Source organism: Centrocercus urophasianus, unplaced genomic scaffold, assembly GCF_019232065.1.
Source record: "Centrocercus urophasianus isolate 14NV4802_14NV808 unplaced genomic scaffold, USGS_Curo_1.0 seq_19, whole genome shotgun sequence".
In the NCBI taxonomy this organism is placed as follows: domain Eukaryota; kingdom Metazoa; phylum Chordata; class Aves; order Galliformes; family Phasianidae; genus Centrocercus; species Centrocercus urophasianus.
This window is the reverse complement of record NW_024884744.1, coordinates 20,328,311-20,345,221: the sequence shown is the minus strand read 5'-3', so window position 1 is coordinate 20,345,221 and position 16,911 is coordinate 20,328,311. Positions and strand designations below refer to the sequence as shown.

Below are 16,911 nucleotides of genomic sequence, written 5' to 3'. Positions count from 1 at the left end.
CCATGGAATATCCCAAGTTGGTTGAGACCCTCAGGGGTCATTAAGTCCAATCCCTGGCTCCAGGCAGGAGCCAGAATCCAAGCCCTGTGTCTGAGAGTGGTATCCAAGCTCTTGAGCTCCATCAGCTCAGGGCTATGCGTACTGCCCTGGGAAGCCTGTGTCACATCCATCACCTTCATGTGCAGAACCTTTTCTTAACCCCCAGCCTTACCCTGCCCTGGTGCAGCTCCAGGCCATCCACTTGGATCCTATCATATGAGGGGATAGGTGGAGTGAAGTTAAATACTTGGAGCTGGTAAGCCATGACTATGACTTTGTCTTTTGGTTTCTCCTTCATCCTGTGTGTGACAGTGCTCCTTGAGCGAGGAGTCAGTAGCCTGAGAAGCCTTATTTGAGCTCTTTGGGATAGCTGTGCTTACTGTATTGCTTGTGATTTGCTGGAAGTCATTCTGAAATGGCCCAGTAGTGATTAATTAATGAGTTCCCTTTTCTGGAATCTATCCGAGTTCATGAACTGTTGATTCTGGATTATTGCTGCATCCAAAAATGCAAGAGAGATTACTTTTTTTTTGGGAAATCCTGAGATACCACTGTTGTGTTCCTGCTGTGCTATGACAGACTTTGGATAGAAATTCGTGCGTGCAAATCTTGTGTATTTGCAGCCATCCTGTCTGCAATACTTGCTCTCATGATACACAAAATAAATTTAAGAGCATCCTGAAAACAGCATCAGAAAATTAAATGTTTTCTTCAGTCTGTTTAATGCTAAGAGTTAACGTAAAAGCAAACAGCCAACCAACCCACACAAACCTTTCCCTTTGTTTCCTATAGCTGCTGCTTGGCAGGCCGTGCGTATCCATTGGGTGATATTCCTGAAGATCTGGTACCTCTGGTTAAAAATCAGGTGAGTAACCTTCTGGAAGGGCACTCTATCACGTGAGAATTTAGAAAAGAAAGCATGTGTCTTATTTCTGAGTTTCTGATTGAAAGCAATTGTTAATCTGATGTCTGATAATGGTTTTGTCACAGAGTGCACCTTGCTGGAATCACAGTTAATGTGTACGAGAAGTATGACAAGATGTGCAGGTTGCATGCTGTGAAAGTTGGCATAGTGACTGCCAAGTAAATCTCCTTTCCTTATTTCCATCAGAGCCTTCAAGCCAGCTTTTTCTTTCTCTTTAAGCTGTGCCTGAATCTTGGCCCAAGGCAAAGCTTAACTCCTTTGGATCCCCAAGAGTTTATTGAGGTGGAAGATGCCTTTGATCACCATTTTGTGCTCATAAGAATATCTTTCCTTAATTCCTGGTTAATTTTGCTAGCAAAATAGTTTTCTTTTTGGCACGTAGTATTTCATTGTAATTTCAGGGCTTTAAGAAGAGGTAGTGCTTTCTTTTTGGCACTTCCTTTCTTCAGCACAGCAGAAAAGGTAGATGCTTTTGTTGCTAAACTAGGGCTTGTAGCTGTATGTATGTGGTAGCTCTGGGTTGCTGCAAACCCTTTCCTCACAGTTTGCCAGCCATGCTGCTTCCTTTTGTCAGAGGAGCACTGGGCTGTTGCCCTCTCCCATGGCCTTATCTAATTGTCTCCTGCACACTCTCTAGACCTGGCGCAGCAACAACTGTGGCTGGAGATCTGAGAAGCAGAAGCATAACCAGCAGCAGTAACACTGGGGAGGAGCCATCAGCGTCTCCTTGTTATAATCTCTGACAGTGGTCCTAAGAGTCTTACTTAAGTAACATCTTCTGTCTCAATTCTTAAATCCAGCACTTTAGCTACATTATTTTTATTAGATGGTTTTCTTGCTAGTTCCTAGCTGGCAGAAGGTACCAGGTTCAAGGAGACCAAGTTACACAGGGAAGGCTGTAGTTCTGAAAGTCAAGCTGCTAATCCGTCTGGCTTCTCTGTCACCATGCTATCAAGGAAGTTAACTCAGAACAGGAGTGAATGAGAAAGTGAGACATTTCCTGGGGGAGGGGGGGGTATTTTTACTGTCCTAGGAAAGCATATTGCCTGTCAGTTCCCTGTGGGATCCTGGTGTGTACCTTAACACATGATGACAGATGTGGCCACTCTGCAGCCTTTCTGCTGGCAGGCAGATCTGCTAGGAGCTTTGACCAGCGCAGGACTGGGACAGCTGGAGCTGTTGCTGTTTGTTGCCTTGGAAAGGACTGGACACCTCTATCAGTGGCTAGATAAAGGCAGTTACTTTCATTTTTGAAAGGCATACTCAACTTTCTGAGTTAGGAAGTCAGCAAAGGAGTTGGACAACACTTGTGTCAGTTTTTGCAGCCCCTCAAAGTGAGGGGGCACACTGGTTGGCTCTTCCCAAAGGAACTGCTGATGAGGGGAGCTGTGCCCTGCTTAAGGAGCAGTTGCACAGCTGCTGAGAAGAGCTGCCAGCATGAGCAGGCAGTTAGTCTGACTTCAGACAATTCAGTCTGCAAGAATGAGCCTTAATTTTTAGGTGTTGGTTGGTAAGTTGGGTGGTGAGCCTAAGGAAGGGCTTTTTTCTCTTCCTAACAAGCGTCAGGAAAAGCACAGTGATGGACTGCTAATGTATTTTAAAGCTTAAGTGCAAAGCAAAAGATGATGCTGCTTTCCAATGTGCTTTGCAATATCACTTATCTGAAATCCATAGGAAACCTGCTACGTGTGAATCTTCATTGCAGATCTTTGAGTTTCTCATCCGGTTGCACTCAGCAGAGGGATCTGTGGATGAGGAGGTCTACCCTCACATTCGTACCTTGCTGCACTTTGACACTCGGGAATTCCTTAATGTTCTTGCTTTGGTAAGAGACCACTGATTTCTTCCAGGAGAACAGCACAGCACCCATTCTTTTGTTATCTGTGCTGTGGTTGCATGATCTACAAGATTCTGTTAAACAGAAGTTTATGTTTTAGCTAAACCAATAGCTACTGGCTTGATGCAGGAACAGTTTTAATGTGCATTCTGTATCAGAGGAGATCATAATAGTCCTTTATGTCCTTAAGTATACGTTGATGAACATCTGATGTTGTATAGTAAGCACTCTGGAAGCAGAGGCCATCTTAAGCATAGATAAAAAAGGAGTAATGTATTTCTAAATTCCATTGTAGTACTGACATCTTTCTCCATTATTAAAGGTTTGGCTTTCTTTCCAAGTTTCTTGAATTTCCTCTCTCTATTTGGGCCTGTTAATTTGGTTAAGTGTGTAAGAACTGTTGTAGTAGTTACAAAAAGGCAAGTTGTGTCTTGGAACCTGCTGCTTAGGTAACATGCACATAATGGGCTTAAAAGCATTGTCAGCTTTGCAATGTGGCTACTGCTTCATGATGGCTTACATTTCTGGGGCTACCAGTGGACAGCATTCCTAAGATGATGTCAGTGTTTTTCACCTCATGCAGACTTTTGAAGACTTTAAGAATGACAAGCAAGCTGTGGAATATCAACAGCGCATTGTGGACATACTTCTGAAAGTGAGTGTGCCTAAAAATTAACCTGTGCTTTCGTCTGACTGATGATATTTAACTGTGCAATAAAGCCTGTAATGTAGATGAGGGCTTTCCAGTCCCACAGGGGGTGACACCACTGAGGAAGTGGGCATGGATTCACCATGGCCAAGGCTTGTTGGTTGTATGTTTCAGAGTGAAGCTACATGACATTAAATGTGACAGAGAGGGCTCCATCCTATCTGTGATTACACCTGGGCTGTGTTCTGTTGTTAGGATCCTTCTTTCTGCACTGCTGAGTTAATTTATATCTGCTTCTCATTTGATTCCACTCCCTCCTTCTATCTGAGCAGAAAAGCTGTCCCAGGAACCTTGTGCTTGGCAGGATGCCACTGCTCTTCTGATAAAGCCCTGCTCCCTTGTCTGTGCGTGCTGTTTGGGATGTAACATGTTCAGAATGACAGGCCTATCTTTAGGAGATGGGAGAGAAGGGGAATGTCAGAGTTATCAGGCTGGTGCTGTAGAAATCACTTGTCATCTGCAGACTGTGTTCCTTAACAATGTTCTCATTAAAAGCTATTGCTGCCAAATGCCATTTGGTTTCCCCTTCAGAGCTGTCAGCATTAATAATGAGTAATTCCACTTGGAAGCTGTTTATGTATAAACATATCATAAGCAGTATTTCCCTGTTGCTGTCATCGTTGATAGATGAAAGCAAGGGCAGCAATGAGTGAATTCAGTGACAGAGCTGCATTGGGTGACCTGAGAAATGCCTCTGTGGGGGACCTTCAGTGAGTTAGGTGCTGCCATAGAGATGTTAGCTCTGTGCTAGGTTAGCCCTGCTAGTGTTGGTAGCTGCTGTCAGCAGGAGGTGGCACACTACAGCTGTCTTCTGGACTTACTGTGGGATGTGTTTCTGCAGCATGATGCAGGCTATGAGAAGTTGTTTATAAGTACTCTGTGCTGCTGGGCACATCACAGATGGGTTTTGTCCTCTTGCAACAGAGCCCAGCGCTGCTTCTTGGGAGGCAAAGGAGGGCAGCTGATGGGAAGTGCTGCAGGATGAGATGCACCTGCAGACAAACACCTTGGTGTTACAAGAACTCAGTCTCCCTTTGTCTGGAATCTGCTCTCCTTCTGAATAAAGACTTGAAAAATCTTAGGACTTTTGATGTAAAACATTTGTCATTGGCGAAGAAAGCACTCAGGAATCATTTGGATAACACAGATATAGCAGGCATCAAATGTCATCTTTCAAAATGCCCAGGTGTTTGGCCTGCAGCTTTGGTGAGGTTTCCATATCAGAGCTCTGGTGGTTTCACCTTCCCAAGGACTGGTGAGGATCCAGCCTGTGAAAAACAAATCCAAAACAAATAAAATAATCCTGTTTTTTTTTTTGTTTGTTTGTTTTTTTTGTGGTCAACCATATTTTTAGTGCTGTTAGCTGATGTCATTCTTACCAAGCTCCTACATAAAATAGACTTTTTTTTTAAAGCAGAAAATTGAAATTAAAAAGAAGTGATAGCATTTCAAACAGCTGGACTGAATTCCTTAACGTATCTAAACTGTCTGCCTCTATCTGTGTAAGGTAACCATTAGCATCTCATGGGATCTGCAACTCTGAGTCACTTGGAGAAAGCAGCTGCACGTCCCAGGCATACACTGAATGAGGTTATGAAGTGTGAAATGCTGTCTGTAGGCTTTGTTGGAGCACCTTGCAAATGTTAGTGACAGAGTGGTTCAGGTGATGGATTTCCTTCCAGCTAAATGACCTGCTCTTAGAGGGGAGACTTTCCAAAGAGAGGCATTTCACCTTCCCTTGGTGTTTGAGGGGCTTTTCCTTCTGCAGGTGAGAGGTACCAAGTGTCGTGCCTTTCCATATGCCAGGCAGGTGATGAGCACTCTGCTGGTCTCAGACTGTTTTTGTGGCAGCTGTTTTGATACCCAGGCTTTCTGTAGTTTCAAGCTGAGTTAGCACAGCCACAAGTTTCTCAAAACATTGGTTGACTAACAATTCAATGTGAGAAAAGGCAATTTTCTCCAAGCCCACACTTGTCATTGAGTCATTTGATCAGTTCTGCGTGCCACAGCTGAAGTGGTAAATGCCTGAGGTTTAAAGTCAAATGCATTTTTTTCTTCTATAATTATTTATTTTGTCTTTTCTCTTTGTGTGACATTTCTCTGTCCCAAAGCTCAGTCACACATTCAGTGATTAGCACAGACTGAAGAAATGGAGGTAGATGTGAGTTTCCTCAATGCTGTTTGGAGCGCCTTCACACCCCAAAATTTAGGGGCATGCGAGAATTCTTCCCTTCAATGCTGGACAAAGAGGTTGAGCCTCTTCAGCATTGGGGAAGAGATGTTTCAGCAAGGACGCTGCCTGTATCTTCAGGCCACGTGCAGTTGGATACTGTGGAAGGTAGATTGCTTGTTGGGCTCTCGTCTGGACTAGCAGCAGGAGACTGTATGGGTATCTCAGGCAGGGGGAGGCTGTGCAGTGCTTTCTTGTTGCAGGGTTGTAATTAGTTTCCTATAGGCAACTGCAGATTCAATCGCATTTCTGTTTCTCTCTTTACTCTTTAATTATTCTTAGGTCATGGTAGAGAATTCTGACTTCACCCCGTCGCAAGTTGGCTGTCTCTTTACTTTCCTTGCCCGTCAGCTGGCCAAGCCCAACAACACACTGTTTGTGAACAGAACACTTTTTGATCAGGTAAGTGATAGCAGAAAAAATTCTCAAGAGGATCCAACCCCACAGAAAGTGCGCCTGGTGCTGCAGACTGAGGCAATTCTGGGGCATTACAAAGCAGGTAGAGGTAGCATCCTGCTGGGACTTCGTAGTTTCAAAGAAGCAGGGTCATAGAGACCACTGAAGCACTGTAAGGTGGGTATTCCAGCCTGCTGCTGGAACCGAGTGTGAAATAGGTCAGGTTGCAGGAGATGGAATTAGTGTAGCCTCCGCTCTTCTCCATGGGGTGGCAGATTTCTGTGGTCAGTAGCATGTCAAAAAACAAACCCTGCAAGGACTGGAGCTAATCTGTTTGTTTTAAGCCCCAGCGATTGTTTTATGACTCTGTTGTCACTAGTTACACATAGGAAGATTATCAGTGTGAGGAAATAAAGAGCACCAACTGAAATGACACTCCTGAACTTACAGAGCTGTTGTATATGTTTTTATCTGGCAGTTTCTAGTTTCTTTGGCCACCATCCTTCTTTGCTGTTTGGAACAAGCTGAAAGGGATCAATGTATGACTGAAGTTTGCACAGATTAAATTTATATTAGAAATTGTTTGGACTGATAAGGAGGTTTTAATAGCTACAGCAATTTTGCTTCAGATGCATACCGATATGTGAACACTGATAAGTAATGATTTAGAAAACAGAATCATTTAGGTTAGAAAAGGCCCATGAGATCATTGAGTCAACTGTCATCGAACGCTACCCATTCCACCACTGAACCACATCCCCGAGCACTACATCACTAAAGTGCCTCCAGGGGTGGTGACTCTGCCATTCCCTGGGCAGCCTGTTCCAATGCCACTCTTTCCATGAAGAAATTCTTCCTGACATCTAATCCAAACCTCCCCTGCTGTAACCCGAAGCCCCTTCGTCATAATTTAAGACCAGACAAAAGGTTTATGAAGTTTGAATAGATTTGGGTATTGGTATATTTTAATTGCATGAATTATGTGATTCTCCTGGGTTTTGGGAGAGATGGCACAGTCCAGGAGAGAAGTCAGAAGGCTTGGAGTAGTGGTTGCAGCTGTTTTGTGTATAGTCTAGAGAAGAACCATGTGGTCACCTGAATTTTTTATATTCCCTGAATTACCAAAGGCTGGCCCTAGATCCAGGTGCATGGTCATGATTTTCCCTCCTGTGATGTCCTTCAGCAATCTTAAGTGTCCTTAGTTATAGGATCAAGTAGAGAGTACCTCACAGATGAATACTTGTAAATTCAAATTGTACCATTCTGTTCTGATTTGCTGTTTCCAGTGTTGGTGCTCACAGTCTGCTGGACACTCGTGCATCTTGATGATCAGCAGATTACCTGCATGGTTTGGCTAGCTGCTTCCTTTGAGTGCACCCAAAACCATTCTGAAGCTTAGGACATGTGTTTGTTAGTATACTTGTGCTACAGAAAAAATTCACAGGCTAACATCTATGGCAACTAGACCTAATTCTTGCTAACTTCTACATCTTCACACAGGTCCTTGAATTTCTTTGCAGTCCGGATGATGACTCCCGGCATTCAGAGAGGCAGCAGGTAATGGCCCTCAAGGAAACATTTCTGTAAGCCCTACGTATGTCCAGGCTGTAGAGCAGAGTTTGGCCTTGGTGGGCATGGATGCTGGCTGATGGCCATAGTGAAGGTTGTATGCCAAAGCAGTTAGCTAGTATAAGAGTGATGACCTGAAGGGCTGTACAGAGCAGGACTGATAGAGGATTATTCCCCAGCATTGTCTTCCAGAGAGAGGTTTGGCAGCAGTAAGATCAGAGACAGAACAGTTTTATTTATGCATAAATGCATAACCTTCGTGGCTAATGGGACAATCAGTTACAAATAAATTGTAAAACAAGCTGTGTGCTAATACAAAGTTTAGTGGAACAGGAGCAATGTACTTTTGAATGGCGCTGGCTGTTCAGTTCAGCTGCAGTGCAAATAACTGCTCTTCCTGTCTGCAGGTCCTGTTAGAACTGCTGCAGGCAGGAGGGATAGTGCAGTTTGAAGAGAGCCGTCTCATCCAAATGGCAGAAAAAGCTGAATTGTAAGTTGCTGGGTGCAGTATATAAATGCTATCTCTAAAACTCCTCTAGCCTTTTTTCTTCCACATCTTGTTTCTCCTTCACAGCTTTGTTTAGGATTGTTTTCCCTATGCGTCCGCATATGCTTCATTTAATATGTTCACGTTTATCTGTCCCTGTCTCTCTTCTAATCTCACTGGGTGTGCTTGCTCCATCATATCTTACCAGTGCTTTCTGTTAGACCTGTGAGAACCTTTCAGCATGAAACTCTGGGGCTTGATACGTTTTGGCACTTCCTATCCTAGAGCCCAGACTGTGCTCAAACCTATAGTTGTCTGTTTGAATACCACTGACAGATGGAGATGACTCGCCGGGGTGAGGCCCACAGGTGGATTTTAAAAGCATGCCAGGGTCTGGAGCCACCCCCATGGTACTTGTTATAGAATTGAGTAGGAGAGACAAAACTCAGTGTCTGGGAAGGCTGAAAATTGCCACCGTCTCCTTTAGCTGCTTTACCCTTTCAGAAAGCGTCTTTTATGCCTGAACAGAGTCAGCCAGGGAAAGCATCTTCATCCAAGCCTTCAGTTTGGATATTATGTGAGTTAATTCACCATACTATGAAGAACCAGAAGGGTAGATAATGGTAGGACGTGCCTTGCCTGTTCTCTTGTCCAAGTGGAGTGACTACGTCATATTTTTCAGCCCTGATAGGACTCAGAAACGCATTGCTAGCACCTGAAAATCAGAACCACAATCAGTTGGATCACTGAATATCAATTTTATTTTTCCTTGCTTGTGGGAGCCCCAGAGACCAGCTCTGCAATTTCTGTTGGAGCTAAAGCATGAAGCTATTTAGCAGAACCTTCATGCTTTTTGCAGTTGCACCTGTTTTCATCCCATCTCTTCCTGACTCAAAATATTAAAGGTGTTTATTAAAAGCTGAAACTTAAGAAGGTGTTGGAACACATTACTGAGTCACATTCAGTATATTTCTTCAAATTAATGTTGTGCATTAGCCTAGCTTAGAGCTGACTACATTATAGAAAGGCAAGATGATCTAAGAACAGCAGAGCCAGTGAAACCTGATTTCTCATTTCAGCTATCAGATTTGTGAGTTCATGTATGAACGAGAGCTTCGCTACGACAAAATCATTGACTGCTACCTGCGTGATCCAGTGAGAAAGGTGAGTGAGTAAACTTCTCCTTTCTTCTCCATAGCTGGCAGCCTGTCCTGCTGGCAGGAGTGTGTTTGTGAGTACAGCAGCCCTGCTGTCCTGTAGTTCTGTCTCAAAACATACCTTCCTGTACTGCTGAGTTTTCTTATAGTCACGGCTTCTGTACTTGTGTGTGTGTGTGTGTGTGTGTGTGTGTGTGTATTGGAGAGGAGTTGACTTCTTTTTTTTTTAAGCTTCAGAGCTTTTGGTTTCCCTTTCAATTTTAGTCAGTGCCAATACGTAAAACTCAAATGCTGATTGTGATTTATTGCAAAAGCTGCTAAAGGCAATGCTTTTTTTGTCATTAGTCCCCTCTTTTTGCTTATTAGTTGTCTATTACTGCAAATCCACTGCAGTTTTTTCAGATATTCTTTTCCCTACTACCATCAGAAGTTTTGGGCAGAGTCTGGCAAATGTGATCTCACCAGCTCCATGTGAATGTGCTGAAGGTTGTGTGGGTGAAGCGGTAGAGAGAGGTTATGGTAGTGAGGTGGTCTAAAGATGTGGTGCAGCAGAGTATCTGAGCTGAGTACTGTGTAGGAGGACCTGGGGGAGAGGCAAATATCAAAGAAGAATTTGGGCTTTCACTGGGAAAACTCTACCGCTCTCTGGGAGAGGAAACTTTTCTCTGCCTATACTTTCAGCCGAGGGTTGATGTCCTGTGCTTTTTCCTTGTGAGCAGAGGGTAGTCATCTACAATGGTAAAGGAACACTTTGTCCTTATTTTTTAACACTTTAAGTGTCATTCTCTGTTCTGTTTCTCTTGGCTTTTATTTTATTTTATTTTTTTTTTTTTACTCCTGGCAGCTTTTCAGGATGTTTCTGACTTGCTTAATAAGAGAGTACTAGCCCTAAGGTCATCCTCAGATAGTTAACAACAATACTGTTACCAGCATAGAAAAGCATACTGTACCACTGATGGTTTTATGCTTTACAGGAAGAAGTTTTCAACTATATTCACAACATCCTGTCCATGCCTGGCTACAGTGCTGACGAAAAGCAGGCAGTGTGGCAGAAAGCTTTGGAACATGTAGAGGTACAGTCTATCTTACACCCATGATACCTGAGCTCCTGTTAACTTGCTGGCTCTGCCTGGTGCTGCTCTGTTAGCAGAAGTGTTTTGTGGCTTGAACAAAACAATTAGCTCTCACTTTAAGATGCTTGTGTGGTTTAGTAGCGTCATAATGTAAATGCACCTCTTAAATTCAGACTGGGTTCCTTGGTTCCCTGGTTTCAGGTATTGCTTTATGGAGGATGGGACTGTATCAGGAGATGATGGCTTGTAAGTGCTGTGTGACAGGGAGGTGATCCACATTTAGGTGTTGTATCCTCCTGAATGTGCAGCAGCAGTGAGCTCAGGGCATTGGTACTGCTGACTTAACAATCTGTGGGATCAAATTTATCGTGTTACAGTGATGACAGCATTCAACCTCAATATCCTGGCAATTCTAACCTATAGGAAAATGGGGTCACAGCTTCTGCTGTAAAATGCAGACTATTACTAGACTTTATCTATCTAATAACTTTTCCTATCTCTTCAGTTTTCCTTTGCTTCAGGAGGTGGAGATGTCTGAAATAATTTCCCAGAGAGTAGGCAGGGGGAATCCATTATAACTCCAGTAGTTATAAGCTAGTGTCAGTCTCCTCCAGGGTGATCTGGAGGTGAGCCAGGAAAATAACTGTCTGTGAAGCAAGCAGGCATGCCGTTGCCCAGACCATGTAGCTGAAAGTGGTTACAGATTTCTGCATCACTCATGGAGAGCAGAAAAGTACCAGGTACCACTTGAAAGTGCAGAATACTTTTAGTCTCTACCAGCACCTGGAAGTAGTCTGCTCTCCAGATGCACTTCCAGATCCCATGGAGCGTGGTAGTGGTGATAATGCTGTGGAAGGCTGACATGCTGTTGTCTTGTTAAAGCAACTGGTTCCATGCTGGGCTTTCTAGGTTGAGCAAGCTGCTGTCCACCATGCTGCTTTCTTGTGATTGCTTTGTTTTTCTCTCCTACTGAGTGCCTGTGTATCTGCTTGTATTGGTATATATGGCACACATTGCTCGGCCTAGTGACTGAGCTTCCCATTCCCTGTGCTCTTTATATCTTTCTTTCAGAAATATGCTGGACAAATAACCTTTTCTGCAGGTCACCTTTGTTGAGTGTTGCAGCTGGAATCACCTCCCTCTTTCCTTTTGACAACTTCCTTTTTCAGGGATTGGTGAACAGTATCTGCAATTTCATGGGGGCTGAGGACTTTGTTCTTCTCCAGTTTGTTGGTTCTGTTCTCAAACATTCAAAAGGCTTATAATAGTGAGTTTTATGAGGACATTATAGTTTACTAGAATTGCAGTGATTTTAGGTCTTCAAACAACCGTCCTTTCATCTGCTGAGATATCAAAGCAGGAAAGCAATCTCTTCAGCTGAAACTAGAAGCCTCTAGAGAGACTTTCCTGTTACTGCTTCTTTCCTGCTGGTTGTATAATAGAGAGCTTCTGATAGATGTTTTTTTCTTTTCTCCATCATCCCACCTAGCTGTTGGTCCTTGATGTCCGTCTTCAAAATGAAGCCTAAGACCTTTCTTTAATCATAATGTTATTTTGGTGGTGCTTCCTGTCCTTGGGCACACATGACCTGTGTCAGTACTGCCTTGTCAAGAAGTGGCATGTTCACAGATGGTTAAAGCTGGGAGACACACAGATCCAAGAGCTGCAGGAAGGCTGGGCCACTGCACACCATCCTGGCAGTGCTGTGTTCAGCATGCCTGGGAACTCCCAGCAAAGGTTTCTGCAGAGAGAAACAAATGAGGACCATCATACTAAGTCTGCATTTCTGCATCCCTCTGATTGCCTTGCTCTGATGTTAAGGTATTCTGGGTCACCACGGAACTGCTTTACATACAATGCAGAAGACAGATTTTGTGGTGAAAGCCTCACGAAATGCTGTTTCTATGATGTGCTAGGTTTAATCCTCCAGTCTGGAAAAGCAGTAACACCATTATAACTTGCTTTCCTCTCTTTATTGTGGTCTGCTGCCCCCAAACTCAGTGAATGCCAGCTGCTATGTCTGTCTGGAGACCAAGCTACTGATGAGTAACTTCAGGGTTTTTTTTTTCTTCAAAATATATGCTTATGGATGTTTTATTTCTTTATCACATTTCCAATTGTTTTTGTTTATTTGTAGGCTTAACAGGATTTTTTGTCAAGTACCCAATAGTGGTTGGAAGCAGTTGCTTCTCATATGGAAGCATTGGGAGTGAAAACTCATGTTCTGTGTAGTGTAAACTGGTATTATAGGAAGACTTTTGGGTCAGGCTTGGCAGGAGGCAAACCCACAAGCATCTTAAAGATTTTTTTTCTTATTACTCCATAAAGAAATTTTACATTTTTTTTCTGTGTCTGAACAGATATCAGAGGAATTAAGTTATGGGAAGTCTGCAGTTAAACTTCTGATTGGGTTCAGTTCAAGCCTCTTAAACACTAAGAAATGTCCTAGAGTCAACTGATGGCTTTGTTTCCTTTCTGTTGCTGGAACTCTTCCCAGCTGGTACTAGCTGGTCTTCTTGGCATGAAGTAAAGCACAGCTTTCAAAAAACTTGATGAAATCATTTCCTCAAGCGAGAGCTGAGATGGCTTTTACATGCCACCCTTCTAGTTTTTTTTCATAACCATTTTTTGTGTGATAGTTCTCGTTATTTTACAGCTTTCCGCTTTCATCTAGAGAAAGATGCTGTTACAGTATGAATGATCTTGGTGATGCTGCATAATTACATTATCTATAAAGGTAATGATTTTTACTGTTTCCCACTCCAAAGGAGTTATTGCTACTCAGCCCATGTAAAGCAGCTGACTTGGTGGCCATCCACTTCACTGAGCAAATTGAGAGCATCATTGCAAACCTTCAGGTACAGTGTCAAAACTCATTAATGTTGGCACTTGTTCACAGTGAGGTTGCTGTTCTTGTAAGAAATGATGGCTGGGAGTAATGGCTAGTTGGTGCTGTGTCATAAATGGGGAAAAAATAGCTTGGTAGGTACTTTGCTGCAGGAATTACTTCAGATGGATTACTGCACCTGCTTGTAAAGTTCTGACCATAAAAGCTTATGATCTCTGTGTTGCTGTTTGCATCACTTGATAATGCAGTTTCCAGTTCTGAATGCAGTATGGCTTGTGTTCACAGGTCAGCAAATATTTTTGAAGAGTTACTCAAGGCAAATGTCTAAAGGCACCAACCATGAATCATGAAAGTAGTTCAGGAATCACTACTTTGCAGCTATAAAGTAATTTCAAGTACTTCAAGTTATTACTTGAAGTAATAATACTCTGTCTCCTCCTGTTGTACAGGACCAGTTCTTACTCTTCCAATTTCTAAGGAGTCTGCTTGATCCGAGGTACGTAAGCAAATCTGACCTTTTGCAAACTACGTGGCTTAAGACATTTTTATTTGGCACAGTGTGTCAGTATACAGTCTACACCCAGTCTGGGGGCTTAGAAAAGGTGATCTGCTTTTCAGACTGCCCAAAGGTGAGAAGGGTAGCACAGAAATAAGTGCTCTAGGGATGATCTTAAAGCAGAGCCCACGCCTGCCTTCCTAACTGGGAAGCAACGTGGGTTCCAATAAATGCAATGTAGTATCTCCCCCACGTCGGGGGGGAGTAGGCATTGCCCTAACAATTTCTTTGGGAAGCCTGTGACTGAGCTGACATTTCTGTTTTCAGGCACTTACTGGTTTGATTGCTTGTCCAAGCTGCCCAGATTTCACGTACGCAGAAATGTTTTGATCTATTGACAGTTTGCATTTCTATCATCTCAGAATTCCTGCCACGTCTCACTGAAAGCTTTTAACTAGTTACTTGTTCCATCTGCTCCTGCTCTTTCAGCATTTCAGCACTGAGCGTTCTCGTTGAATCAGTTTCAAATGCTTCAAGACCTCGATGTTATACATTTATTTTGTAAGACATTCATCTATGCACATATCCAATAGCAATTGTTAATGCTATTAAAGGAGAGATCCCACTTTGTCAATTAGCTACAAATTAATTATGCTTTATGAAGAGGAGGAGTTGGAAAAGGTAATGTATTTAGATATTGGGTACAGTGTCGATGTTGGAGTACAGATGCATGTTTTAGATGATGAGTTTGGATTTTCCTTAAGTTCTGCCATTGTCTTTGTATGGAAGGGATGAACTCCCATACCTTGTGTGGTTCTTCAGAGTCAAAAAAAAAAAAAAAAAGTAATCTGTTTGCTGAGAAATATTTTATTTGGGTTTTATAGGAGACAAACAGAATGGTTTAGATTAAACAACAACAACAAAATTAAGCAGAGGAGGTACCCAGCTGGATGCTAACCGGGATAGTGAGCATCAGCTTGGGTTGGTTGTGCTGTGATACCACTTGCAGCAAGCAAGGCCCAGTGCAGGCAGTAGTTAAATTGTCTTGTCACCTTCTGCATGATCTCCAAATGATAAATGTATCTAGTTTAGCTCTGTTGCAGAGCTAAATACAACCATTTTTCCTGTAGTTCTACCTATTCTAACAAGAATCAACAATCAAGCCAGTTTGGTAGGAAGCAACTTTCTGTATTTGATCTTCCAAAAGATTTCCCCCCCCCCCCAAGACTCAAAAGGCTCAGCAGACAGCCTCAGGCCCTGTGACCTGTCTCACTGTACCATCGCATCATAGCAGAATTTGTCAGCATTCTTCTTCCACCTGTGCTTTAGACTCCTCTAATTCTCTACTGCAGTGTGATGTTCAGCATCCCAAGTGATGGAGATGGCCCCGTAGTGCCTGTGATGCAGTTGTCAGGTTACTCAGTAAGCAAAAGTGGGAAAGTTGCACAAAAAAAAAACAGAATTAAATACTGTGAATTCATGCGTGACTGTAACTGACCTTAAAGAGGGAGTTCTCAATGTTTAAGCTGCTGTTATTGAGCTATGTTGCCAGTAAGAAACAGAGATGCTAGATTACTGGAGGGGCCTTTTTCCTTTTTTTTCTTATCTCTTCAGTCACATTCAAGGTTTTAAGTGTTATTTCTCAGTGCTCTGAGGTTGTCTGCTTTTAAGACAAAGAGAGCTGACCTGTACCCCAAGGGGGGAGGAGGAAACCTGACTGTGCAGGACCCAATCTGTAGATATAGCCATACTTTGTAGGGTACTGATACCTTCAGTAGTGACTTGGTTCTTGTCACAACATCTGTCTCCTTTCAGTCAGTCTATGTATTTACATGCTTCTTCTGAGCAAAATTTGTATTAAAATAGAGAATCAAAGAAGCTTGGATTGTCTCAGAAACAAACTATAGCTTGATGGTACGGGGGACAAGGCGCGTCACGCTGCTGTAACAGTACTGAGTTGGTGGAATTGCAGTAGGGATTAATTTGGCCCATTTAATTTAGCTGGAGATTTATTTTGAAGGAGCTGGGAGGGGGAAGGGAGAAAGCAGGGTTAACAGGAATTGCTCAGGGAAATTAAAACTAGATGTCCTTATGCTCGTATCATATAAGCAGCCACAGAAAATGGAGAAAGTAGTGCATGTTATTCAGTTCATTAATCACAGCCATTGCCAGTTTCCACTTTAAACTCTTTGAAAAAAAAAAAAAAGCAATGAAGCATGTCTGTTTGCAATTCAAAGTCATACATTGTACTAACATGTATTTAGCAACTCTGTTCTGGGTCTGTGAATGTATCAACAGATAGCAAAACTTGCAGGGTATAACAGAGGCTCTCCTGGCTGACAGCTAACCACGGGTCTACAAGGCTCAGCTGTGCCATGTTTTGTGAGGAATTGGTGGTGGTCTCTTCCTTTTAGAAAGGAGCATGCAGAGTGTGGCTGGGGAGCTGTTTGCCATGGGGGCATTGAAGGAGAACCTGATTGTGTTGGGCTTGGCAAGACCTGCAAGGCTCAGCACAGCAGCTTGGTTTTTAACATTACCAAAATCTGTTCCCTCACTGCTCGTCTGGATTTCTCAAGTGAAATGGTTAAGGAAAAGATTGGCTTGCTCATTAAGTTACAAATACTAGGTGTCAGAGTTATTTCCATACTATAATTTTGTTCTCATACTAAAAATGTGTGGCTTGCCATTTTTCCATTTTTGTAGACAGAAATTGCTTTAGACAAGAGCTTTTTTTTTTTTCTCATTTATTTCCCTCAGTCTAGTAGAAACAAAGAGTGGAACACTTGTTGGAAGGCTACAGCTTGGATACCAAGTTTTGCACAGTTGTGTCCATATTTTGGACAGCCTGATCAGTACTCTTTCCTTTCTAGACCAATATGATTTCTAATCAAGCAGTTGACATTGCAGTTGCACAAGGTTTCTTTTGGCTTGCTGGAGGCAGTGTTCTCCTGGTCTTTCTTGGCTGATGGGAATCCTCATAGCTCCCAGGAAGCAACAGGGTCATGTGCTATGTTCCACTTCTCCCATCACACAGCTATAGGATTGGCACATCAGTGATTATGAATTCCTGGTCAGAAGGGTAACAAAAACTTAAATGCATATCATGATCTTTTTCTTTCTCAGAGGGAGCTTCAGAACAGGCCTG

The 16,911-nt window shown here is 42.8% G+C and overlaps 1 protein-coding gene across 1 annotated transcript in view; it reads left to right on the top strand.

Moving 5' to 3' along the window:
* VPS8 (VPS8 subunit of CORVET complex) overlaps positions 1–16,911 on the top strand; it is a 62,552-nt gene that overhangs the window by 23,997 nt on the left and 21,644 nt on the right. The window contains 10 exon segments of the mRNA XM_042820522.1: positions 832–904; positions 2,670–2,789; positions 3,385–3,456; positions 6,023–6,142; positions 7,637–7,693; positions 8,113–8,195; positions 9,272–9,356; positions 10,324–10,422; positions 13,191–13,280; positions 13,720–13,766. Coding sequence (XP_042676456.1) covers positions 832–904; positions 2,670–2,789; positions 3,385–3,456; positions 6,023–6,142; positions 7,637–7,693; positions 8,113–8,195; positions 9,272–9,356; positions 10,324–10,422; positions 13,191–13,280; positions 13,720–13,766 — 846 coding nt within the window.